The 27,217-nt window shown below is 36.9% G+C and overlaps 1 protein-coding gene across 1 annotated transcript in view; it reads right to left on the bottom strand.

Moving 5' to 3' along the window:
* Nucleotides 1-18,103: 18,103 nt before the first annotated feature.
* LOC107695542 (AT-rich interactive domain-containing protein 5B-like) overlaps nt 18,104-27,217 on the bottom strand; it is a 131,433-nt gene continuing 122,319 nt past the window's right edge. The window contains exon 10 of the mRNA XM_016495515.1: nt 18,104-21,528. Within this exon, the coding sequence (XP_016351001.1) occupies nt 19,447-21,528 (2,082 nt within the window). The 3' untranslated portion in view covers nt 18,104-19,446. The remainder of the gene's footprint in view (nt 21,529-27,217) is intronic.

Here is a 27,217-nt window from a genome sequence, read left to right as displayed (position 1 = left end):
ATCTTAAATGAGAGTGAGTACATTTTCAGCCAATTATCATTTTTAGGCAAACTATTCCTTTAAGGGCATTTTGATTTTACAATTATTTTAGTCAAATATTGGTGCTGACTTCTTATGTCTGTGGTGTTACCGCTATTTCTGCCAAGAGAGACAGTAACACCACAGACAAATTAGCTTAAATGCAGACTTTTCTAAATTTGGGACTGGCACTGTGATAATTTGAAGATCATAGGAGATTTTGGAAATATGAATAATATTACATTTATCAAAATGTAGATTTAAGCATGTCAAATTTGTACTCACCATGCACCCCTCAGATCAACCATGACCAGCAATGACATTTACACTTCCCCCTTTTCTTAGACGGCCAACATCCATTGTGGAAACAGCACAGACATGAAGTTGGGGGTCACAATTTGTTCTTAAAATATAATAACATGCTTTTCAAACAGTTTCCTTAAATTGTAGGCCTACATGTTAAATGAAATCTATATTCACAATATAACCACTTCATTTGAAAATGTTGTTGCAATTACATCCCAGCATGTCACGTTGATGTACGGCAGGAACGTGCAAATTTTGTTACACGTGAAAATGAATACAAATATGCAAATATTTTATGATTTATTGTTTTTTAAGTAGAGGGACACCACTTGCCATCACAAATGAAGAATGTCCTATAAGTAAAAATACTACATGATTTGAGATTATTCTTTCACCCCGCAGGAAGTTCAATTGGATTTTTGGAATTTATGGAATTGTAATTCAAAGAATTTCAACACAGGTAATGTATTCTGGGAAATGAAATGTTCTTCTACCCTCGTCTACAAAAGTGTTTTTATTTATTAAATTTAAAAGTCTATCTATCGTTCTATCATGTTCTTTATCTGTTCTTTGAGTTTCAGTTTATTTTAATTATATTTCCTTACATGTACATTTGAATTGTAGTTCTACAAGCTACTTCCTACATTCAGTTCAAACAGTAAGCTTGAGAAAATGCTCTCCTCACCACCTTGTAAACAGCTGAAGTTTGAACTGTCTTCACATTCATCAGGCCCGAGCACTAAGTCAGTCAGGTGGAAACTGCTTGTAGCAAGACTAACTGTCGCATCTATCTCAGGCAAAATGACTTTCTGTGTTTCTGATGGAGTTTTGTCATTGTACTAAGATGAGTGTTCGTTCCACCTTAGACCACTGCAGTAGTGAAAGTAGCCCCATTCATCAGGCCACGGTTTCTTCAATGTGGAGGTGGGTGCACAGGGCAGTGGAGGCAGGCTGACTTTTTTTTCCATGACAAAATGGTTTGATCCTCCCCCAAATGGGAGTTTGATATATGAGTGTTGTTTTCTCAAGTCTTCTGAGACCGTTTGTAAGCCTATTTGATCTGTCATTGGGGATACTATATCACAATGTTGTGTTACCTGTGGCAAAAGCAAAAATAAAACAAAACAACAACTCTTAATTCATTTTTCAAACAGGATGCAATTGACATGCTTGACAACATTAGTCTATAAAAGACATACTTACTATACACAGTACTTCCTATAAACTGTTTGCTTTATATTACTAGAGCAAAATTACCAGCACGAAACCCCCTTAAATTCCACCTAAAACCTTCCAAGCATAAAATTTATGATGTTTAATATGGAATTATTTAGAAATATTTCAAATAGCGATGAGCGCTGACTGTAGTGAAATTGCAAAGAAAGACAAAATAATTTCTTTAAAAATATTTATTTAGTTCTGAAAAAGAATTGTGCCCAAGTGTATTGAATGTGCATTTGCAGTGTTTTTCAAATGTTCAAAGTATATAATTAAAAAACTGTACTGGCAGATAATATAATAGTATTATAATTAAATTAAATAATGAAATAAAGTGTACTTATTATATAGATAGTACACTTTCTAGACTATGTTTCTTATCACACCTAAGTGCACTTTTACTCTTTGTACTCAAAAAAAAAAAATAATAATAAAATTAAAATTAAATAATAATACGAATATTACTACTACTACTACTAATAATAATTATTATAATTATTAATTTGTAATTACAAATATATTTAAATACATGACACAAGTTTCAATAGAAATGATATTACAATATATTTTAGTTTGTAATACATGCTTGGCAGTACATTCAGCAATACGCTTGAACCATTTTGCAAAGATAATAGAAGTAATTATGAAATTACATAAAAAGATGTACTTATGTCCTGCATTAGTGGGTCAAAAACACTATTATAAGTTAAACTAATTGTATTTAAATCTTTAATACATTTTCATTCAAATGTAAATAACACACAATAAAGTGTCTGAAAACATTACATCCAGTTCACACTTAAGTATATTCTTTTATAATATATATAATGTATAATAATTTATTTTTCGTATTTTTTTTTATCAAGTATGTTAAAGTGTACTTTTTTCACAAGGGCAGTTACAAGTTAAATACTTTGTATGAGCAATAGTGATAGTGGTGCTTCATTAATAATGCAGTGTAAAAGTATTTGAAGGGCCTTGTTGGCCTATGCAAGGACAAGTCATGAAAATATGTAAACCATAAATTAACCCAGAGATTCAGTAAAGGCTATATGTCCAATGCTTTAGCATGATATCTGTGTTAAGCAATAGTGTGAGAGAATATGTTGTCCTACCCCAGACGTGTCCTTTAGTCCACTGGGTATATGCAGGAAACTGGGCTGTTTCTTAACGGGTGACTGCTGTTATCCCCGAGGTGATTTCTTTCCGCAGAGTTCTTCGTATGTTTCTTTCTCAAAAACTGTCATTTGTCTTCCACATTTTTACTTACTACATCAGATCTCTTGCATAACGATTGAGCTGCAATGCTAACGGTACGTAATGGCATATCTGGCACATTATGAAACTTTTGAAAGGATTTTTAATCTGTGAGAAAGAAAGAAATTGACATATAATATGAGGGGCAGAACTCTTCAAAAGTATGATGTTGTTACATGCTCAACATTATGACTAGGTGTTAGAGTTAGAGTAGAGGTGTACAGAGCTAAACATATATCAAGAGCATGTCTGTGCTACCTGTTGATTCTCAGCTGGATTTGTTTTAAGACCCAAAACAAACACACTATTAAATGTGTTTATCTCTCAAAAGTAACCTATAAAGTTTGTAAATGCATAAACAGCAACTAAAGTATGATTTAGCAGCCTAACAAATGGAACAAATCAACTACTGCAAGTCATTTATTACTAGCAAATCAACAAGTGACAGATGAATTTTAGCTGGATTCTACAAGTCTTTGAAATCTTTTATCGAGTGTTGTGACTCATGTTTCACAAGACTCATATCCAAGCGCTCCACATTTCAAGTTCATTACTCTACCGGGTGAGCTACTGAGCAAGTTTACTATGTCTGAAAAGCTATACATATAGAGCTGGTCATGCGATGCAAACATCAAAATGCATTTGTTTACAAATAAAGCACTAAGGTCAAATGTTTTGAGGTCATAATATAGTATTGTGCAAGACACCACATGAAAATAAATCTTTATTAATTAAGAATCTGCCTCTAATCATAAAGGTTGTTGGTGTTTTACTGCACTAGATTTCATGTCAGTTTTGCAAAAATGTATAAAGATGCATTTTTCCAGTGAGCCTTATTGGAAAACCACAAGAGGGAACATTTTAAGATCTACAATAGTACATGTGAAGACAACAGCTCATATGGCTCAATACCTACATTATTCACTGTGAGAGCATGTAACGGCAAAAGGTACATCAGCTTATCCAACCATTTAATAAAGGACTAACTCATGACACATTTCATAAGTGTGCATGTCTAATGGTCATCCTCTCTGGACTTTGGTGCTGTGCATCTCTAAGGGCGAGGGGCAGATTTGACCCTTCTGTCAGAAAGCACGCCACATCTCAAGCCATTTATTTTCCCTGGCACAGTGCCTTTGTGTCAGTCCCTGCTCTGAGAGCCATCCTCTGTTCTGCTTGTCTGTTTAGACGGCTGTTTATTGTGGATTAGCTAAGGGAAAACAGAGGAAAACTGCTGCTCAAATAAAGCAAACGCAATAGATCACACAGAATATTACACAATGACAGTGTGCTTATTTGAAATGCTGCCAGTATGGTGGAGAAAAGTGCATGTATGTGAAGCAGAAACAAAGATGCTAATCACACCAAGTCTTTTTTGGGGAAATTACATTACCTGCTCCAGATGTGAACATTTATCAAGCAGTTACATCATTAAAAAGTATTCCACATCATACAAAAAGTTCTTGAATTGAAAACGTTCACAGTTTTAGTAACATTAAAAATGTCAAGAACAGGTGCCACATATCACAGGAAGCTGCTTATTGTAAAACAGCCACAATATATCCAGTCTGTTTTGTTAAATGACATATTTACAACTGTTTAGGCCAAGCTCAGAGCAGACAAGTAACCAGTTGAAAGACTATGTAAATATAAAGCAGGAAGTGGATGTTTTCAAATAAAACAAAAAGTTAATTTATGTCAAGTCTATAATAACTGGAGCAAATAAATGGAGTTTTTGTATATAAATTAATAATAATTATTATTATTATTATATAACTATATAAAAATGTGTGTATATAAAAACATAATATTTTGGGCTTTTTATCTTTATTTGAGAGGACAGTTAAGGAGTTCACAAAACCTGCCTTTGCATGATATACAAGCTGAAATACTGAGGCTTGTTCAAACACTACAGCATCTAAGCAAGAGATTTCTGCTGTTTCACTTGCGTCATATAAGACCATATCATTAGCTGGTGGTTCACATGCTCATCAAGTATGTGTCGTTAAAACAGTCATATAGAAACACTGCCAGGCCACTTATCTCACTGACTTCAGTGGGTACTTGGGACATTGGCAGCAGATATATGACGAACGTTGGCCTTTTTTGCACTAGTTCACCTCCAATTAGGCACACTAATGATAATTACCCAATATCCTCTTCAGAGATGAGATGGGCTCTCTGCGACCAGGCGAAAACTTCTCAGCATGGGACACAGTTGAAGTGTCCACTTGGCATGGGGCCCTAAAAATATGGCAATGATGGTTGCGAGAATGGTGCCAGAAGTTAGGAGGACACTTGTAAATGTACCCACCTAAACGTTGGCTCTCAATGCACCTCACACACAAATTAGAAAAATTTGAAGAAAATTATTAGCTATATTATTGCATCAGACATATGTACTAGAGAATGGTTTTGTCGCGTTGCATATCTTTTAACTCAGACCATATTCGTGAAGTGGCTTTACCTTAAAAGTTAAAATCGTCATTAATTACAAACTGACTAACTGGCATAAAAAAAAACTGACATTGTTGTATGGCTCAGGTCTAACACCTTAAGACTGATCATTAGAGACAAATGTTGTATTTCAAAATGACCCTTTTAACATATAGAGAGCAGTCATCAGTAGGAATTACTCATACATCTGAGATATACAGTATAATCACACAGTCATTAAAAAGCTTGGAGAGACATTTCACATTCAAACTGGTGAACATGTTCTTAACATGCACACTTTATACCAGGACAGAAATGCTACAGCATATTTTATTCAGGTCAAAAATTCTTTTCCCACTTGGCATAGTGTGTGAGTTCCCTTTTTCCTTTTATTTAATTGCTGTCAAGCTCATGTAGGCCTACCTAATTAATATGGACTTTTAATGTGACACAGACATCTCTGTTGTGTTTTGAGTTTAAATAACATAATATGGCCATGATATGATGCTGGGAAGTTTGGTTGAAGGTTATTTGTAATGTGACAAAAAAAAGAGAAAGAAGCTAATAATGTATGTGAGTAAAAGCCCTTTCAAATGACACCCGTATAACACACAGAACATAAAACACATGGTAAGCTTAACACGATTTACAGAACAATCATTCAATTTGTTCCTTCTTCCTTTCTTGACCATTAATGTTATTGCAATTGCCAACCCGTTGATGACTTCAGCTGGGTGAAAAGACTCTCGTCACATGCTTCCCACTCTCAGGGACAGACAATATGAACAGGACACGTGTCCAAGAGGAGATGAGGAAAAGTAGGCCTGCTTTATGAGAACGAATTACTCTGTTTGAAATTCCTATTATCTCACCTTTGGTATAAAGAATTAAACCTGTATTGAAAGAGGAAATGGCTCATAATGTAAGAACAGCCTGACTACGATGGAAAATACTGAGTGTCCCTGTTGAAAAAAACAGCATATGCTGGTTTTTTTCAACAGGGCTGGGTCACTTAGTGTAGTTTACACCTCGACAGATTTTAGTTCAAGCCTGTTAGCTTTGAGGCTAACATATGCTAATGTAGTACTAAAACTAAAAGTAATCTTTTAGCAGGTATTCACATTTTAAAATGTACAGTTTTCTTATCTAGGGAAAATAAACTAAATATAATGTTGACTCCCGATCAATATTTATAACTGCTTACAAGTTTTTGTCCACTAAAATACTCTTTTATTAGGCTACCATCTATATCTGACTAGCAATATCGGGTACAAAATAAAAACTACATTTGTCCAGCAATTTCATGAGGTCTTTTGGATTAAAATGCAGAATGTACAGAAGGATTCATTTTCACCTTCACAGGGTAAAATGAATCATGAACCACCACAATGACCATTTAGACCAAAAATAATTAATTATAGTGTGTGAGCATGAAGACAGTCCTCGCATTAGCACAGACAAAAATAATCTTCAGCCTCATCATCGACAAATACAGAAAATATATCATCAGAATGGGTCTTCCAACAGGGAACTGTGGGTTGAACAGACAAAACGTGCGTGGACACAACCTTCAGCCTCATAGAAAACATTTTGAAGTCGCTCACAGAATCTGTGTCCATAGGATGACACCTAGTGGCTGTTTATGAAATTAGAGGAAATTTGAGATGTTTCCCCAAAGCATGGCAAATATGCTCTGTGGATTTCAATGTGTATCAGAAATGATGCCAGAGCTGATTTGTTTGTTCTGTTTGTGGTCACTGAGGTGATCTTGTTATAACAGCGTATACATTTGATCTTGATGCTTATTCACACTGTGGTTTCTTACACCATTGGGTGACTCTAAAGTCTGAGTCATATCACACCGAAAAGTCAAAAGAATAAAACCTATTTTTAGGACTATTACAAATAATTTTCATGACACAATTTGCCCCCATATTTTTTTTAATGTGATGCAAACAATATATATAATTCTCATAAAAATCATGTCTGGACAAAAACAATTATTTTAAAGTAAAATCTTCTGCTCTCACTAGTGCACATTAAACATTTATGCCCTTTTAAATAGCAAGTTTTGTATAAATAATATACTTTAAAATAATATACTCAAGTGTGAAATGAATGTCATGTATTCGGACACTTAATTGCATGTTACTTACATGTTATTTACAATAAAATAAAAATGAATTGTAGTTTAAATGTATATGAGTGTTTCATTGACCCATTTAAGTTTCTTCACATGTAATGTTTTTTTTCACAACTGATGATGTGTTGCATTGGTGGAAACACCATACAAAGGTCATTGGCAACATCACCTCAACAAAAGGCATCTTTCACCCAGGCTAAAGTTCGCACAGAAACTGGGATCTGATGGACATCGGATAAGGTGTCTCACTGGCAACATCCATGAAAGATAAGTACACATCGTGTACAGCATAAGATATCAAAACGTCAAGGATCCCCACCCGATGACTGCAGTGAAGAATTGTACCGTCCTCATCTATCCATCTTTCCATAGTCCTTTTTCTTATTGTTTCCCAGTCACGCATAAAGCAATTGTAAATTCACGACTGATTATTGGATATTGAGGCAAGAATCACAGACATGGATTAGGCCATGATCCCGGATTCTTGCTGAACCAAAATCAGAGCGTAACAATAGCTGCGTCTCGGCGAAGGAGAAAATGTTCTATGTTGTGGCTAAATGGTGCTGAATATTGGGATCATAACACCTAGTCCTATCATGCAAACTATAATTATTTATTTGAAATATGGTTAAGTGTACTGTTGAATGTAATGACAAATTTCTGCTTAGAAAATCAAAGCACCTACATCACACTTCAATAACTGGAGTATAAAAAAATGAAAGTTTATATAGATACAAAACTAAACTAAATTTGAATGTTGCACAGGCAAATTTATATTATGCAAATACTGATGCAAATAGTCTTGAGCACTGAGGCATAGCATATACGTAGAGAGAAGGTAATAATGACTTTATTGATACAATACAATACTGTACATATCTTTATTATATAGATATATATACTCGCTGCCATGAGTGGTAAAGTGGTTGCTAGGTGATTGTTTACTAGTCCACTTCAAGTTTCTATGATAATCTGGTCTCTAGATATGACTCATGTGCCAGGTTTTATGGGATTATGGACATAATTGTTATAGTTAAAACACCTTAATGATGGTTTTGTTTCCAATAAACAATAGATATTGATTGATAGACAGTGCAGTGGTGTGGATTACTTGTGGATTATTGTGATGTTTTTAGCAGCTGTTTGGACTCTCATTCTGACGGCACCCATTCACTGCAGAGGATCCATTGGTGAGCAAGAGTAATGCTAAATTTATCCAAATCTGTTCAGATGAAGAAACAAATGAATTTTTTTAGCATATTTTAATTTTTGCATAAACTATCCCTTTAAGTATGATTGCTTAGAAAATAATACACCTCTACGCAGTAACTATCATTTAAAGTGGTCTATATTTATAATAAATATCCATGGAATATACAGTACTTCCACTCATAGTTCTGCATGTGAACTATGTTAACACAGTGAAGTATGATAAGTATCATATAAAAATCAATTTATGCCTTTAGCTTTATGTCTATCACTGCTTAGTACCCACAATGGGAAGCAGATCGATTCCATAATGAGCCACACAAAACATGTCTATGAGGCAAATCCTACGTAAAAAAAGTTGCAACGCCATCCACAAACCCAAATCCAAAATGCCATAAAATCACCAGTGCCTTTTCCGTTAAATTTATGGACTTTTCCTTCAAATCCTTAGAAGTGTAATAACGTAAGCGTACATTCTGAAATGCCAGACTGTGCCATACAGATACAACTAACTTCTGAGAAAACAATGAACAATGATGGAGTCTTGGGGGTATAAAGAGGCAGACACCGCACTGAAGAGGGCCATTACTGCAAAAGGCTCAGATCTAGATATTTTCCAAGGTTCCGTCAGATGTGCTGCCAAGCCTGTATGAAAGACCACAAATAACAAACACTCTTATTACATTGTGACATTTCCAGGCAGTCTTACTCAATGGCATTTCTGTTAAGACTTTTCTGTCCATTTATTCCCTAGCTCTGCTGCGGCGCAGTTATGGGCTCTTTGTCGCCAGCGTTTGGAAATCTGAATCTTTGAGAGTGACCCTGTGTGAGAGGTACACAACCTTTAGGGACAGACAGCAATGTACCTTACCATCTGCGAAATTTAGTGTCCTTCTCATCTCCAATCAAAGTAAGGCGCTATGAAGGCTGACATTGTGGCGTACAGTGTGGGAAAGCACTTCATGTCCTGTCCTGAAGTTAGAAGCCTTGTAAAAGAGCCATGAGGTGAGTAAAAGTTCCTTCCACTGGCTGCCAGTGCTTCACACAGGCCTGTTCATACATCTGAGCCCACCTGAAAACACACAGACACCCTCTTGGCTCATGCACACCCATCCATTCAGAGAACGGCAGCATCAACATCAAGAAATACATTGCAAATATTTGTCATTTTCGGGAAGGAATGTGAGATTAAATGAATGAATTCCACATGATCCAAAAGATCCAATAAAAAGCTCAAAAACTAACTAAATTAAAAAAGATGTAATTTAAAAATTGTAAATTTGTCTGTTTGTATTATAAAACACTGAGTTTATGGCTAGAAAGATAAAAGGGAGCGTAATAATGAGGTATAAATGTGTTTGGTTTTTGGCTGTCTCACATTTTCCCAAGTCCAATGCAATGAACAAAGACGATTCTCTAAAACACATGTGTTAGATCCAAAACTCCAAATCCCAAACTCTTGAGGGGAATTACAAAAATAACTGTAATTACACTGTGATTGTGGTTATTATTAAACAGATTATTTGTATAATAAAAAAATAATAATCTGTTTTATTTTTCTCAAAATTCTGTATTTGATGTTTTTATTCAGTTGTACTGTTTTAGTTAAATTTGAATAAACAATTTTAACAATAAAAGGGCCCTGTGAAAAGTGTTACAAAATGTGCTTGAAACATGTTTTCTTGATGAAAATTAAAATCCCAACAGCACGGATTGTAGATTAGGAGCTGTTTTAAATAGGTAACTAACACCACCTAGTGGTGCAACACATATCCAATGGTTGAAAACTTGATAGATATGATACAAGGCTATTTATCAGAAAAATCTGTGATTTTTTTTAAGTGTCTGTCATGTTCTTCATTATTCAAAAATGGAATTTGGCTGGATCAAAAACAACTAACCAGACAGTGCTGCGGACAGACTCTAATCAACTCCCAAACCAGCTCTCCAGTGGGTTTGACCCAAATGATGAAAACCTTCATTTGAGGATTGTGGGTAATATTTCCATTTCAAAGAAGTCTTGGATTTTCTACATTCCATTTCAAACATGAGGGACAGTGCCTTTGTTGCAGCGGTCCTGAGCATGTGCGGACCCCCAAGGGACCTCTCTCCTGATTGGATCCATATGTCTTCCCACGTTACCCCTCTGTGAGCATGCAGCATTATGCTCATGGAAAAACGTACAACACCAGAACATTTTTCCTGTACAGATCACCAGATATTGGGATAGTATGGCTTGTAAGAGAACCATTACTTTCTCAGATATGACTGGTGTGATATGTTGTGTGTAAACAGCATTTGAAAGGGCACTGTTGAGGGTTTGACTTCAAAATGTCTTACAAGGTGTTTTGCTCATTGGAGTAGAATTTTGCAAATTGTGTGGACATTTTTATTTTAGTGTGTAAACAATCGTAAAAAACTGTATTATATATTATAAAGAATGTAACCATGCCTCTATTACCTATTTTCTTTTTTTTTTCTTTTTTTTAGATGAGAGGGTGATGAGGCTGATGGGTGTACTGTTTCATTTGGCAAATCTCACTGTATCTATTTTGTGATTATATACATCAATCTTCTTTCCCCTCAGGCAAGCAGGTTCGCAGGAAGTCATGGCTCCTGGTGTCATTTCTCTTATCAGGTAGACTGGCGACGGATCGTGAATCAGCAGGTAAAACGCACACTGGTGAATGCATCTCCTAAAGCTTGTTTAATTACTCCTCACTGTACCTGAGCCTCCTCCGAGGCAGCGCCATTAATCCAGCTCTGCCTCTGAGCGTCTCCCTCTGGCCGCTTCAATCTGTCCTCCTCTGGGCTTTTACCTAATGATTCAAAACAACTCTGTAGTCAGGCTGCTCCCATGTCCATGTCCCATTCTGGACTGCCTGCATAGTCAGAACCTGTATGAAGCAACTGATCTATTCTAATTGCATAGAAAATGTACTGTAGTTAAAGGGATAGTTCACCCAAAAATGAAAATTTGATATTTATCCAAAGACTTATAAGTGCATTACCTATCTCTCAAATGGACCATTGACACTCTATCTACAATCTCAATTAGGAGTGTCAATGGTCCATTTGAGAGATAGGTGGCGGTAATGCACTTATAAGTCTGCAATCCGCCGTAAAGCAAGAAGAAGAAGAAGACGCCTCACGCGCAGGCTGAAGAAGAAGATGCGAACGCGCTCAGGACAGTTCAGACATTGCAGTGCATCAGAGGTAAAAAACGATATAAATACTGTTCAGTTTCTTGCACAGACCGATCGTTTTGTGTCTTTACACATCAATGTATCATCACGAGCCGCAGGGTTTAATTTGGTTTTGTTTGTGTATGTTTTTTTGACTCTCAAAGCCGTGATTACCATCCACTGACATTATAGGACTGACAGACTGCAACGGTTTGAGTTAAAAATCTCAATTTGTGTTCTACTGAAGAAACAAAGTCACCTACATCTTGGATGCCCTGGGGGTAAGCAGATAAACATCAAATTCATTTTTGGGTGAACTATCCCTTTAATACGGCAAGTCATTTTCAGTGTAACATGCTATTCAAAAGTAAGACTTTTTTTATGTTTTTGAAAGAAGTATCTCATGCTCACCGAGTCTGCATTTATTTGATCAAAAATACAGCAATACTGTGAAATAATATTATAATTTCAAATAACTGTTTTCTATTTGAATATATTTTAAAATGTCATTTATTCCTGTGATAGCAAAGCTGAATTTTCAGCAGCCATTACTCTGGTCTGCAATGTCACATGATCCTTCAGAAATCATTTTAAAATGCTGGAGCAAATTTGGTGTAGAAACAATTTTGACTCAGAAATTTGAAATAGCAAATTTCACAATTAATTATTTACAAAGAAACAGCAAGTTATACACCGAATTAAATGTGAAAGTTTGAAGTGGAAAGATGGAAAGAGTTCAACGATTCAGTGTTTCCCATAACCACTGTTCAAACGAACAGTTGCAAAAAGCATTGCAACCTTTCGTGGTTGGAACTACAGCTCTCCATTTGTGGTTAGAAGCATAGTGCTCTCTTAGTATGACATGTGAATTCATCATTAAGCAAGCTAACATGCAGTACATTCTATATCAGTCATTCCATTTGAATGTGAATCCGTTTCAAAATATATATTTTAGTTTGTCAACAATCAGTGCTATTTTTGAAGAGTGTGCCTGTGCATAAATGTGTAATGGAACCCTGGAGTATATGGTGTAAGAGGAAACCTGAACCCGACGAGCAAAATAACATGTAACAAAAAACAGTGTAGTAGTCATTAGGTGTCATGTTCTTTACAGTGGCATCTTGGAGATCTTGAATCAGTTATTAAGTTATTACGCTACCACCAGCATGTGAGGTCATTAACGTCCTATATTGTTGAACCAACATGGTTCAAACGATGGAGGTGCGACCATGTTACTACGGTTTCGGGAAACAGTCATGACTAATTGGTTAGTTTCTCCAACTATGCATCATACTATGGTAATTAATCAGTGAGTTACATTGTTGTAAGAGAAACGGACCCCTGAATATTGGCTCGGCTTAGATGTTTATAGCAGTGTGGATTTATATTGTGTCTTCTGTCAAAGAAAGAAGTGTATTGGTAGATATGGCACGGTCACTGGCTTATAAAGATTCTGCTTTTCAGAAAGTAGCAGTATAAAGTGAGACATTCTCCACACATACATCCTCCAACACAGCCAGATTTCAGCAGCTGGGTAGAGCAGTTAATGTTTTGACTTTGAACCAAGGTTGAAACTGCTGGCTCACTACATGCCCAACTGTGCAGAATTGTTTCTTTTATGGATAAATATTTTACCAGCATCAATCATGCAGCGTTGGTTTGATTCAAGACTTTGTTGAAATTTAACACACTGCTTTATTTTGCCTTTATGATATTTTAATCATCATATTTTAAAATATGAATTTTAGTGACTTTGTCAGAGGGCTAATCCATTTTCACTGCTGAGACTGACTTTCGGCTGAATATCAACAGTAATGCAGATGATTAACTACTGTTGCATTAACATTACACGTCCTTAAGAAATAAGGGAAATTGAGAGCAATAATGTATCACTAATCTAATAATCTAATCAGATTATAATCAAAATATGTAAAAACAATCCCTTGAAGAACAAAAGAGCAAGGATGGTGGGGAATGACTGTATAGGGGTTTTATGAGTTCATATTAAAATAGGCCTCAAAGGCCTTGATTAATCTGATGAACACAACATTATGTTTCATATTTCAAAACAAATCACGAAGTATATGTAAATAAAATTATTAAGAAAAAGAAAATTCAAAATCTGTTTTTCAGTTGTCTTCTAGTCCTCCATTAAAGAATGAATCTGCTTTTCAGCATTTTGTGCAAAACACATGAGCATTTACAAAGAGGTTATTTTTTTCTTTGGTGACTTTTTGACTGGTGGTTTTCCTGTGGTTGATCTGAGTCAATATTTGGAGAACTCTTATGAACAGATTCATAAGTAGTTTGTTTTATAAGCCAAACCAATGGATTGAGAATGGAGTATTTCAGAAGCAGCCCCAACATAGGTTGGTAATATGATTTAATAATGTTTGGAGAGCATGTTCAGTGTAGACCAAAATGATCATAATAATATGGTCCATAGAGAAAGATGTTTTAACTCTCTTTATTTATGCCACAGCATATAGCTAGTGTTCCATAAAAAGTGTCCATTGATATATTATTATTGTAATTTGGGTAACACTTTACAAAAAGTTAATAACTAAGATTAACAATGAGCAAATACAGCTTTTATTAATATTTGTTATCATTAGCTGATAAAAATACAACTATTCATTGTTAGTTCATGTCATCTCATGTTAACTAATAGAACCTTATTGTAAAGTGTTACTGTAATTTGATTATTAGTTCTACCTTTGTAGTTTTGCTAAGCTGCAGTGCTGCTTTTCACATACTTACTCATGCTGTAATGATTAATTACATTAATTGTTTATGACCAATCATAAAACTAGAATATTGCCTGTTAACACTTTTGCCTAGGCCCCAGTTACCTATATGAGGTTACCCAAGGTTCTGTTTTAGGCCCTTTATTGATTTTCCTAATATACATTTTCCATGGTGTTCTATTTCCCATAAACACAATATTTCACTGTTTGACTATAACTCTTACAGCACACTCTATCTTCCATTGAAATATGATGGTAAAATACCCTTAGAAGTCTATTTTGGGTTGCTTTGAGAAGGTTAGATACGGGGAAGTCAATAACTCTCTCTAGTTAATTGACAGAATCTGTCAACAGTATAGCTAACTCCAAATGAAATAAACTCCAAAATCTAATCTCCGAAAATATAGTTAAACTCATCCTTATTAGTTATATGCAACTAAATAAAGTTGAACAAAACCATACATTATGAATATATGATTTACAAGGTAAAAAAACAACAACAAAGACAACCGCAAAGTGAAGCGGTGTATTTTAGTGGGCAGAACAGCTGAATAGTTGGCTGTATTGTGCACAGGCCAGCAGATTACCAGAGCACCGTTGCTGAGGGTAGAGCTCACACAAACAGCTGTGCCACCAGGACAGGCAAACAATGAACTGCCTCCGCTCTGCACAGCACTGTAGTTATTGTCCATTGGGTTGGTTAAATACTGTTAAGGCACAAATTTTAGTCCTGTCACTACAGTCACAGTCAGTTGTGACAAATGAACTCATACCCTCAATTGCAGAGGTATAACAGAGCCTGTGATTGGATCAGGTTTTGTACAACAGGTTTTGTCAAGGCTTGCATTTGATGGTTGCACTTGATGAAACTAAATACGTTGAGAACCACTGATCTATATAATTTGTTTTTTCAATTTAAATTGTTGTCATTCAATAGGCGCACTGTGCTTATTTTTTACATTTAATTTAAGCAATATAAAGACATATTGCAAAAATTATATTCTTGAATGAATAGCAGTTGTAGCTTTAGGCTTATGCCTTAAATGCTTTTGACAGTGTTCTCATTTGACCGGCAGGGGGCGCTCTGCTCAAGCTAAGCGGTGCTGCAGGAAATATGACGCAAACTTTGATCATTGAATTCTTATTTGACATTTTACTGTACACATTCTCTCCCTCTATGCACTTGCCTTTAATTTTTTACTGTTGAGTCTGACCATGCACAAGTCATTTGTCTTTATGCACATGTGTAATGTATGTGTACATAGGTTTATGTGCAAAGGATTTATTTTAAAGGATTTATTTCCGTTATTATGGTTTGAAGGAGTGTAATGGTTCAGTTGTGTAGTAGACTGAAGCCTCTTGGGTTAGCACTTGAGGTGGATGGGAAACCAGCACATTTCAGATTGTGAACTCATTCTCTGATTAAATTAAGTGAAGCATTTCAAAAAGATTTTCAATTTTATAAAGCCTCTGGAGTAAACAGTAAGAACAATTATTTGTTGTAACATTAACTTAAACATCAAATGTAATGTAAAACAAATGCAACTGGTTAAAAGTCAGCTGTCAGCTATTTTTTTGTTTCTGTTTTTTTTTTTTTTTAAGGTTGGGTACAAACAGACAATCAAAAATAAATGTATTGAGTTATTTGCAGTTCAACAGGACGTGTATATAAATGTAAATGTTCCAGTGTGGAAACAATTTGCGGTACAGCCAAGGCTTTCCACATTTTGCACCAAATGTGTATTTTAATTACAGAAACATTCAAAGGCAGGAAACAGAGATGGCGTCAGATGCCTTTTCCTTCTGAGTCAACAGGCGACCTTGTCTGAGTTTGAGAAACACTTAATGGCACTTTTCCTCACGTGGTGGTTTTGGGCTGTGGGGACCAGTGCTGTTCTTATAATCATGCTTTTTTTGACCAAATTCTAAACTATATTCCCAAACGGAAGTTGGTCACAGCGTCATCAAAAAATAATTAACATGTCCCCAGCATGATGTACTCACAAATAATATAATTTAGAATTAAAATGGTGTTGAGAAGTTTTCTGGGCTCCACAAAGCCAAATTTCCACACAGCAGTCTGTAATTATGTTGTATTTAATTCAACCACTAGAGGGGGTATTAAAAGCTTGGAAAACATTTAGAGTGTATTTTATATCTTAATGAAGTGCAGTTGTTTCATGGTGAGCTTGCTCTCCTAAAAATATGTATTAGTAAGTGTTTTAAGTGGTACAAAAAGTTTTGCTGTGCCACGGTCAACTTGAAGGTTTTTAATCTTATGACTCTTTTGTAAGCAAAGCCCAGCTGTGGGACAAGTAAACTAATATAATGCCATCTATTAAAACGCTTCATGAAATATAAAGTTGTTAACTATACAGTGGATACTTTGGTCCACTGCTGCTATTTTAACCATAGCATGCTATATATACATATCTTGTGGCAAAACACAGTGGCAATGGCTTTAAATGGACCAGTGTTTAACCTTACAGCAAGGTGGCAAAACTGCATTCCTGTAGCAGCTAAAAGATTTAGGCCAGATTTTTGAAGTCTGAACAGTCAAGTTTGAACTCTAACCTCCAATGTGCAGCTGGCTGTGACAATCTTACACTGAAAGAGACACTTTAAGTGCTCTTGACAAACAGTTTAATTATGGGGCCACAAAATTCCCAGTGCTCATTACAATTATAATGAATAGGGTAAACTAGAGCAGATGTGTCCTAGTACAGTGCCTTTTCAATATGCGCTTGAATACTGTAGGGCAGTGTGAAATTCTCTACATGGCTGCGGTATATATAGATAAACATTAGTTACATTTTTTTGTCAATACATGTATAACAAATGATGTTTCTTAAACACATTTTAATCCATAGTAATATGCAGTACGCTACACTCTTTTCTTCTAGCCAATGGTTATGGCATAAAGTATGCAAAGTAGGGCAGAGAAATAGGCTTAGTGATTGCATTCATTTAAAGGAGTAGTTCACCCTAAAATTTATTTTTTTAATCACCATTTAAGCCCCAAGGTGAATAATATGTAAAACTTTTATAGATATTTTGAATAATGTGCACACTTATCCCATACAATGAAAGTTTAAAGGGACAGTTCACCCCAAAATTAAAATTCTATCATCACTTACTCAACCCTGTATTATACCAAATTGTATGATATCATATCCTCTGTGAAACACTAATTGTGAAATACTGCTGTTTTTGTCAATACAATGAAACATTGGACCCTACTGACTTTCATTATATGTAAAACAAAGGTTGGAACAACATGAAGTTAAGTAAATGATGACAAAATGGTCATTTTTGGGTGAACTATCCCTTTAAGGTAGCTAGTATTTCTGTTAGATATACAGTATCTTGGCAAATATTATGAAAACATAGGTGGATGAACTGTTCTATTAAGTTATAAAACTGTTTATTACTCATTACAAAATGTTACATAGCAACCTTGAGTGTTACCCCAAACATTGTTGGAGTAAATACATTTCTTGAAGTTTAGTTTCTACTACTAATACATCAAAAAAAAAAAAAAAAAAAAAAAAAAAAAAAAAAAAAAAAAAAAGGAAAAAGAAAAATATAATTGATTACCCTAGGAGAACTGAGTTGCTTTTCAAATTTTCTTGGTACTTTCCCAAAATCTTTTGTGCAAAGAAATCATGCTTTTATAATTAAAAACTCTTTTCTGGCAAGTGTTACACTTCATTTAATACAGACGCAAACTTGACTGCTGCCAGCACTTACAGACCTAAAGTTCAAACAATATCTAAAATTTTAACTGTTAGCAAACCTTAAACAGAAATGGATGGAAAAGCCTGTGTGGGCTTTTCTAAGTGCTCCTAAAATGTATTTCCCCCAAATGTAGTTTTAAATTTCAGTTGTATCTCCTGATAAAAAGTCCTCTGAGTAAGCAAGTGTACACCAGCAAATACAAAACTCACTTTCTGACACTTAAGTAGTCCTGCATTATCCTCTCACCATCCAAAATCGCTCTTTAGCTCCACAGTTCAGAGCAGTCAGAAATTACAGTAGCGAGTGAACATGATACAAAATGTGTTCAGTTTGTGAAGGTTATGTACAAGCACCTCAGTCCTACATTTGACAAACACATTCCACATTGCTCTGGAGATCAGAAACGAGTTTGGCTGGGTGTGAGAGTAGCTGAAAAGGAGGCCAGCAGACCGTGGTCAAAGAAGATTGTGAAGCCTACCTCACATTGTATCACTGACATTTAAGATTCCTTCAAGGAAAGCTTAGTTTGTTTTATTTACATGTAACCGTGTAACACACCAAACTGCAATACTCGGGTCTCTTTTTTGCAACTTTATCAAATGTGATATCTCATTGCTTAACCCTTGTAGGATTGAAAAATAAACATATAAAACTACCACATTGTTACATTTTTAAAAAATAACAACAACAACAGCAACAAAAAATTTACAGTCAAGAGTAATGTGAAAGGGTCCAACATTTACCCAGGCAGCTCTTGCATTATCGTATCATAGTGTTTCAGATAAAAGAGCCCTCAGAATGGACTGAAATAGCACTGTTGCATTACTCTGATTTGTCACTCGACTTTCCTTTGGATGCCTCCATGGACATCGTGCCCATCTCCACTTGGGCACCTGTGCCAAGGCAACATGTCTTCGAACAAGCCAACTGACACTTTCAAACAGTGCAGTGAGAACAAGCCACAATCAGCCCAGTTGGCCCCTGTTCAAAGAAAAGTGCAAATCAAAAAACTTGAGTGGCAAGAAGGTAAATAACAGAAATAACTGCTCCAATGTTAAAACGTTTATAAAACACTGCTATTCGTTGGGTACATAGTGTGACCATGCTTGATGGGATTTTCTGTGGAGCATCAAGTCTGAGTTAAGCATGGGCTGGGCAGGTCCAGCCAGGGAATATCAGACTGAGTCACCTAGGAAAGTTTAGTGCTGGGGTGCACTGAAGAGAGTTGAGGGGGACTGAAAGCTGGCTGGGGGTGAAGGGCCGATATGGGGTAGAGGCCAGGATGCAGAATGTCCCCGTATGAGGTACCCACTTGGTGCCTGTAAATGTGGGCGGGATTGGCAGCCAGGAACTGTCTTTGCATCATTAAGGAATGAATAGCGAAGGGGGGCATGAGTGGTGACAGAACAGCCTGGTTCTTCAAGTACTGCAGTGGATGGGAGTAACTTGGGGTAACGTGGGAGCCCAAGCTTTCATACATGTCCTGGACCTGAGATACAAATGTCCCTGGATACAGCCCTTGGAACAGGTGGGAGGGGAAGGGGATCTTGTGGCCCTCTGATGTGTAACTGTTGATGTGCGCCGTGTGAGTTGGTTCTGCATGCTTCATGGACTCACTCTCAGCTTCTGGTGTCCTAGGTTTCCCTGGGCCGTCTCTTTGTGTTGAGCAGTGCAAGGGTGTCACAGCCCGGATCTTCTTCTCCGAAGGTCCGTTTTCCAAATCCTCAAGGGTCCTTTTCAGTGGCCGTGCAGTGCAGATATTCTGTAGGCTGCTTTTGGTGCTCAGAATGGGCCGAGCCATCTCATCGATTTTGCATCCCAAGGACTCTTCGCCTCTGCCGTTGTGTGCTTTCTCCAGAATCTTTGAGTGAGATTCGGGAACCTTTTTAGACATGGACACAGTCATAGGAGGAACACGACAGGCCCTGGGATGGTAATCTATGCTTGAGCTCTGACTGTTGCCTGCTTGAAAGAGAGAAGAGTTTTTAATGTCCTGTTGTATTGTGGGATGTGGGATGCCACAGAGAGAGGATGTGGAAAGAGGCAGTTTGTGCGGAGAGGATTTTGGGAGACTCAAATCAGTTGGTTGCTCTTCTGTTACCCTTTCTGCAGGAGGTCCCTTTTCTTTCTGACTTAGCCGGGCACTGTAATTCAAACCCACATTGTCGGGATGTTGGCTTGATGGAAAGCCCTGGGCGGTCTCACAGTCCCGAGGGTAAACGTCTCCACTAAGATACTTGCTTATCTGCTCCTTGCACAGGTGGTGCTCGGTTTGTCGGCTGAGATTGTGCAGGTGAGGTGAGGAATAAAAGTCACTCAGGAAGCTGGGAGCCTGGCCAGGACGAGGCATCTCAGCAGATTTTTCCATGCTGGAATGGGGGTCAGCCCTCATAAGGTATGGCTCTCTTATCGGGGTAGGCTGTGGCTGGGGAATTGGATCTCCCACACTACACCCCTCTTTCTGAGAGCCCTCTGTTGAGGAATTCCTGTCCTCACTACCTCTGGACTTGAAACTTTGAGCATGCTGGATAACTGATGGTCGTTTGATCACCATGTTGGTCTCTGCAGCGGAAGGAGCCTGGGAGTTCTGCTGCCCAGAAGATGACCCTTCTGTACTACTGCTGGACAACCTCCTACTGACTAATGGAGGTGGCGGTCCGTATGGGTAATTATTACGCAGTCCTGTTCCACTGACTTGGGACAGCATCTTCTTCTTAGCCAATGGGGACATGATGCCAGGATTACCCCTAGGGTAGAGGAGGGGATTAAAATTGAAGCATGCTTCTTCTTTTTTAGGGGGCTCAGCCCTATCAGGTGGGATTTCTGGAGATGTGAGGGGTTTCTGCTTTAGGGTGGGCAACACCATTCCCACCTGGTTTTGGCCCTCTTTTGGCCTAGACAGTTCAACGTTTGCAAGGGCACTCGGAGGCACCTTGTATTCCAGCATCCCATGCTGCCACTGCTCCGGTGTGTGAGAGTTGGGGCGAGGATGACCATGGTGCAGAGGCATAGCAGCAACAGGAAATGCGTCACAATCCTCTGATTTGAGTGGTGCACAATCTTGAGGAAGTGAGGGTAACACATTCCCATTTGCATGCTCATATGTGTTATGGAGCACAGGTTGATCTTCATCCTTGATCACTAGTTGTACGCCTTCATCTTCAGAAATAGGACTCTTTGTTTCTCTGTCCTTCTGGGTTAGAGCCTGGTACTGCTGGCTATCCTGCTTCTCTAACAGCTTCTCCTGGAGCTGTTCCGTGTCCTCCATCCCCTACAGACACATAGAAATGTACTTAATGGCAGAATTACACAAAGAAACTGGACAAGCATTCATTGCTTCTCATGCTAACATAATTACATTAGTTAAGTCATATGTGGTGACCGAAGTGATAGGTGATACAATATTAAAAGATGTAGACATTTTTAATTGGTATTTTATTTTTGAAACTCAGGAAATAATGAAACGTCCATTTTTCAGTTTACTGTATATTAATCATACTTTTCTAAAAATCCCAATTAGTTTTACAGATGATTATTGGAATGGGTTTAAACTATTTTAAATGCTTGTTCAATTAACCATAAACAATTATTGCGCATGAACCTGTGGAATAGTTTTAGTTTAGATATATCAAGCGAATATTGCTCTAATGCGTAGCCTACACTTCTGCAGTCCAGAATGTGAATAGGTAAAAAGAGAAGGGTGAAAACTGAAATGACTGACAAAAAGGCATGAAATTATTCTCTTTTTAGCTCAAAGTAAGTTTCAAGGTCCTTGATTTCATGAATGCTTAGTAGTCTGCTTTTGACTGGATTCAGCATTCACTTTCGAGGATGGTATCGATATTATAACCAGTCAGACAGAGGAACTGTTTTTAGACAGATGGGAGAGATTTTGAGATCGAATTTCAAAATGTATTTATTCATGTGTTTGAATTGGACTTTAAAATTTGTATCTCGGATTGTAAACTTTCAGTATGCCATTCATAGGTATATCTTCTAATTTTGAGCAGTTCTTTCAGATCCATCGGTCTCTTTCCAGCTCAACCTAGTGAAAGTTTGGGGCACGGCTACTGTAGCAGGCTAAAGCTTTAGAGAAGATATTTAGGCATGGCTATGATAGTGTTGGGCGATATGCTCCTTAATCATATCGTCCTATCGTCAGCTAGTGAAATCACCGATAAACGATATTATCATGCTAATTTACTTAATTATTTACAGGGTAAATATGGTAAAGAATAATCCTAAGGGTGTAATGAGTGTAGGGGTGTGGGCAAAGGTTGTTTGAAATATGCTTTATTTTTGCAATTGGCGACACTAGTAGCACAGAAACTACATATTTGCCCTTTAAGTTTGCATGCAAATAAATGTCAGTTTGCCCAATGCTGGGAAAACTGACTAGGTGGTACTTATGTTGGTTCTAGATGGTCCGATTTGATTGTAAGAGTTTGAGAAAGCTTTATAACTGCAGTAGAAACCTTACACACAAACTTGCCGAAGAATGCTGTGAGAACAGCATCTACATGCAAATGGCCAACATCAAAGTATTTTTCTTTCTGCTTTTTAACACAAATGAGATGAAAGATGAGGCTGTGTAAGAGTTGCATCATTTCAGAGCTGAACAAATCAATGCCAAAATCCTCTAAATGCAGTCTGCTTAAATGAGAGTAGAAAACAGAGTCAGCATGATTGCATAAAAGAGACAGCCGACACCTGCTGCCATCCACCGTGATCCAGAGCATGATGCAAGCTTTGCACTTTGGACAAACTTCACGTGTCTCTAATGAGCAGATGCTTTCCGGAACTTCAGAGTGGTGACAGCGGTGCAGAGGAGAGGCGTGCACCGCCCATCCATTCATTATCAGTTTTGTAGGAAGAGATGCACAGATGTTTGACATCAGCTGGTGTCAAATAAAAGGCTGGCTCATCGCTTTCACTCCATTTCCTCACTCAACCCAGATGAATGTGCAACTGCACGTGAATAATCGCACGTTCATACATCACATTACACAGCACGGAGACAAATAGCTTGTCCCAGCTTGTTTTTGTAGGCTTGAAAGTAGCATGATTGCCTTGATCTTCTATCTGACAACTTTTGAGCACTATTTTATGGTAATTTATACTGTGGGCCCTAAATGTGTATGTTAATAGTACTTTTGTACCAAGTTGATAGTAAAATAAAACCATTCCAAGAAGAGCAGCTGCACACATGAATAGTAAAATGCTCTTCTTGTCCTTAGTGCTTGGTTAGGTATTAATGTAAACACAGCTGGCTGTTTCAAGTGAATGTAAACAGACAGGACAGAAAAATACTGGATCTGTGCATTAGGCATTGCAGCATAAATGGAGCCTAATAGACTTGTCGCTGTGTATTGTGTCAAACTCTGACAGTGTAAAGTCTGTATTCATGACTTACAATACAGTACAACTGAAGACCCATAATATACAGACAAGTAGTTTTATTTTATATTTTATTACTTCTTTCAGAATATTTGTTTGTTGTATTGCTTGCATTTTTTGTTTAATTGCTGGTAATTAGTTTCTTTGATTATTATTTTATTATCTGTAACCATTATTATTATTACTATTTTCCTATCTTGAACAGTGACTTTAATAAACTGAAGCAATGCTTATTATTAAACATTATCATCATGATCATTTTTATAGAATACAGAATTAAAGGCTATACATCGTCATTGTTATTTTAGTATTACTGAGGTACTACTATATATTTTTTTATATTTTAAATTCGTTTTTATTTTTGTATGTTCCATTTTCATTTTAATTTTAGATAGTTTTAGTGATGCTTTTCATTTTTAATAGTTATTTTTCAGTTTTAGTTATTTTTAGTACATCAATTTAAACTAAATGAAATGTTGCTTTGGCAACTAGTTGAAATAAAATAAGTTTAAGTTTTTTAATACCTAATTTTATTTGTTAATGTTTATTTCAAGTAACAATTTTTTATGATTTCAGTTTTACTATAATAATAGTAACTATAATAAGCCTGCATCTCATTTGTTTAATTTATGAAATATATGAATATATAATTTCATATAAACAAAATTGAATGCTGCTTTAAAATTTAATATGTTCTATAGCATAAATTTTAGCCGAGTTGTGAGGTTTTCGGTAAGCTCAAATGAGAATGAGTCTCTTTCTGGCATTTGCATGGTTTGGATGGAGACCTTTGACCTGTGGGGTCGCTCTCTCTATCGCCCTTTGGACACTTGCACAAGTTAACAGGAATTTCTTTGGGGCCTCAAGCAGCCAGTGACTAGCAGGCAAAATTACCCAGCTGTAACACGGCATGACCGCCCGTTTGCTCAGCACACATCATTCAATAGCCTTGATTGTATTTGGTGCCTGAAGACGGACTGATTTAACAGCGCTTACAATGCTCTGATTCTTAGCAGAGCAGCGCGCCTATATTTGTACATGCTCTGATTATACTCCACTGACATGCCAGACAACTCCCAGCATCTCTCTCCAGTTCCCTTTCAGTGGTGCTCCAGTGTTGTCATATCGGCTCTACTTCAAACAGAGAATTCCATTTTAATTTTCTGCCTTGTACAATGTACAATCAATTATCTGGAGAGGCCTTTCAAATTACACAACATACCAGACAGATGAGCTAGGCATGCAGCTGGAAAAGAACCTACAACAGTCCTTTTTGTTTCCACACCATAACCTATTAGTCATTTCATGTGCAGTAGAAATGAATACAGACTGCGTAACGGCTTTGAAATGTGTCTAAATTTGACAATTCGAGAGAAATGTTCAAACAGGCCTTTCATCTTCTTTGTAATCATTTGCTTATTCATGTGAAAATAATAACTCAATTTTCATTCCCTTCCACGGTCGTGCTCTCCTCTTTTCATATTTACGCTTAACTGGAGAGACATTTGCAAATCACCATGGATTTATTGGCTTTTAGGGATAAAAATAAGCACACGGTTTCTATAAGAACAAAACTGTGGCATGCATTGGCCCAGTGCATAATGGTTTCTAAGACGTGATAGGAAAACATTTCCACCACAGAAAATGTTGTCAATTAAAAAAAATTGAGCACTGTCATGATTTCCCCCACAATTCATCTCTTTCAAATTGATTTGTGAACAAAACTCAGAGGGAGCTTATGGAAAATGGAACTGTGGGGAAACCTTGTGCTCTGCAGTCCAGAGATTCACAGAAAATAGCAGAAACGGGCACAGTGTAGAAATCGCCTGCAGTCAGTCAGGCAGACAAATAGCATTTGATTTCCATGCTGTAGTGCAGCGGTCAGAGCTTCCAAATCAGCCCAAATAATTATGTTAAAACCAGCTGCTCCTGACAGCGCTATTCTCACACGTCTGTGACAGCTTATTTGTTGAGGAGAGGAAAGGCAGCCAGCCTGAAGTGGTCTGTCATGGTTGTTCTTCCAGCCAGCTTTTTGGGGACCAGGCACGTATTGTATCTGTATTATTATTCTGCCTTTTTTGCACTGAGATCTATGACATCCCAAAGAAACCATGCACACTGGACAGGAATATGGTGAAAAGTTTTTGAGAGAAATTCTTATGCTCACCAAGACTGCATTTATTTATTTGATCAACGAAATACTGTTTTCTATTTTAATATATATTTTAAAATGCTTTCTATATATATATATATATATATATATATATATTGTAATTGCAAAGATGTGTCACATGATCCTTCAGAAATCATGCTAATATGTAAAAAATTTCTTCTTATTATTTTTCTTATTATTTTGCTGCTTAATATCTTGTGGAAACTGTGATACACTACCATTCAAAAGTTTGGAGTTAGAAAAAGAAAAAGAAATTCCGCAAAGATGCGCTAAATTGATCAAAAGTGACAAAATAAATTACAAAAGTTTAAAATAAATGTTGTTATTCTTAACTGTCTATTCATCAAAGAATCCTAAAAAATGTATCACAGTTTTCACAAAATAGAAGAAATTTTGGCATATTAGCATGATTTCTGAAGGATCATGTGACACTGAAGACCATTTTTGCAATTACAATATATATAAAACTGTTTTCAATATTGATGATAATAATAAACCATTATTGTTTTTAGGACGTGATGTATAGCCAAGTATGGTGACCCATACTCTGAATTTGTGCTCTGCATTTAACCCATCCAAGTGCACACACAGTAGTGAGTAGTGACACACACACCGTGAACACACACCCGGAGCAGTGGGCAACCATTTTTGCTGTGCCGCCCAGGGAGCAGTTTGGGGGTTCGGTGCCTTGCTCAAGGGTCTCACCTCAGTCGTGGTATTGAGGGTGGAAGAGAGTGCTGGTCATTCACTCCCCCCACCTATAATCCCTGCCAGTACCGAGACTCGAACCCGCAACTTTTGTGTTACAAGTCAACTCTCTAACCATTAGGCCATGACTGCCCCTATTAATAATTGAGTGCCAATAACATTTGATAATTGAGCAGCAAATAAGCATATTAGAATGATTTCTGTTAGAGATGCACCGATTGCAATTTTCTTGGCCGATTCCGATTTCCGATTTTTTGTTAGTGTGATCTGCTGATACCGATTTTTGCCGATTCTGATTTTCTTTCGAAGAACTACAATTAAGACAAAAATCTACTTTTCTTCAACACAAAGTTTTATTTTCATAAAAAAACACAAGTAAAAAGTCAGTAATAAAATAAGAACAAATAAAAAAATGGCAAACAACAGCACAAATAAGTGCAATAGAATAAAGAGAGCTATGAAACGTCTAGGTTACTTGTGTAACCCTCGTTCCCTGAAGGAGGGAACGGAGGTACCCAGTTGGGACGCTACGGAAGCCACATCCTGCGCATAGGAGGTAACATGTGGAATTACACATATGGACTGACCTAGGGCAGTGCTACATATGGAAATCTCTGCGGTAGACTCAACCCGCCCGGGGTGAGATAACTACGCAGCAGATGGCAGCGAATGACTGCCAGGG

Source organism: Sinocyclocheilus anshuiensis, unplaced genomic scaffold (assembly GCF_001515605.1).
Source record: "Sinocyclocheilus anshuiensis isolate Anshui unplaced genomic scaffold, SAMN03320099.WGS_v1.1 scaffold466, whole genome shotgun sequence".
Lineage (NCBI taxonomy): Eukaryota > Metazoa > Chordata > Actinopteri > Cypriniformes > Cyprinidae > Sinocyclocheilus > Sinocyclocheilus anshuiensis.
The sequence above is the reverse complement of the archived record's forward strand: the minus strand, read 5'-3'. Positions and strand labels throughout refer to the sequence as shown.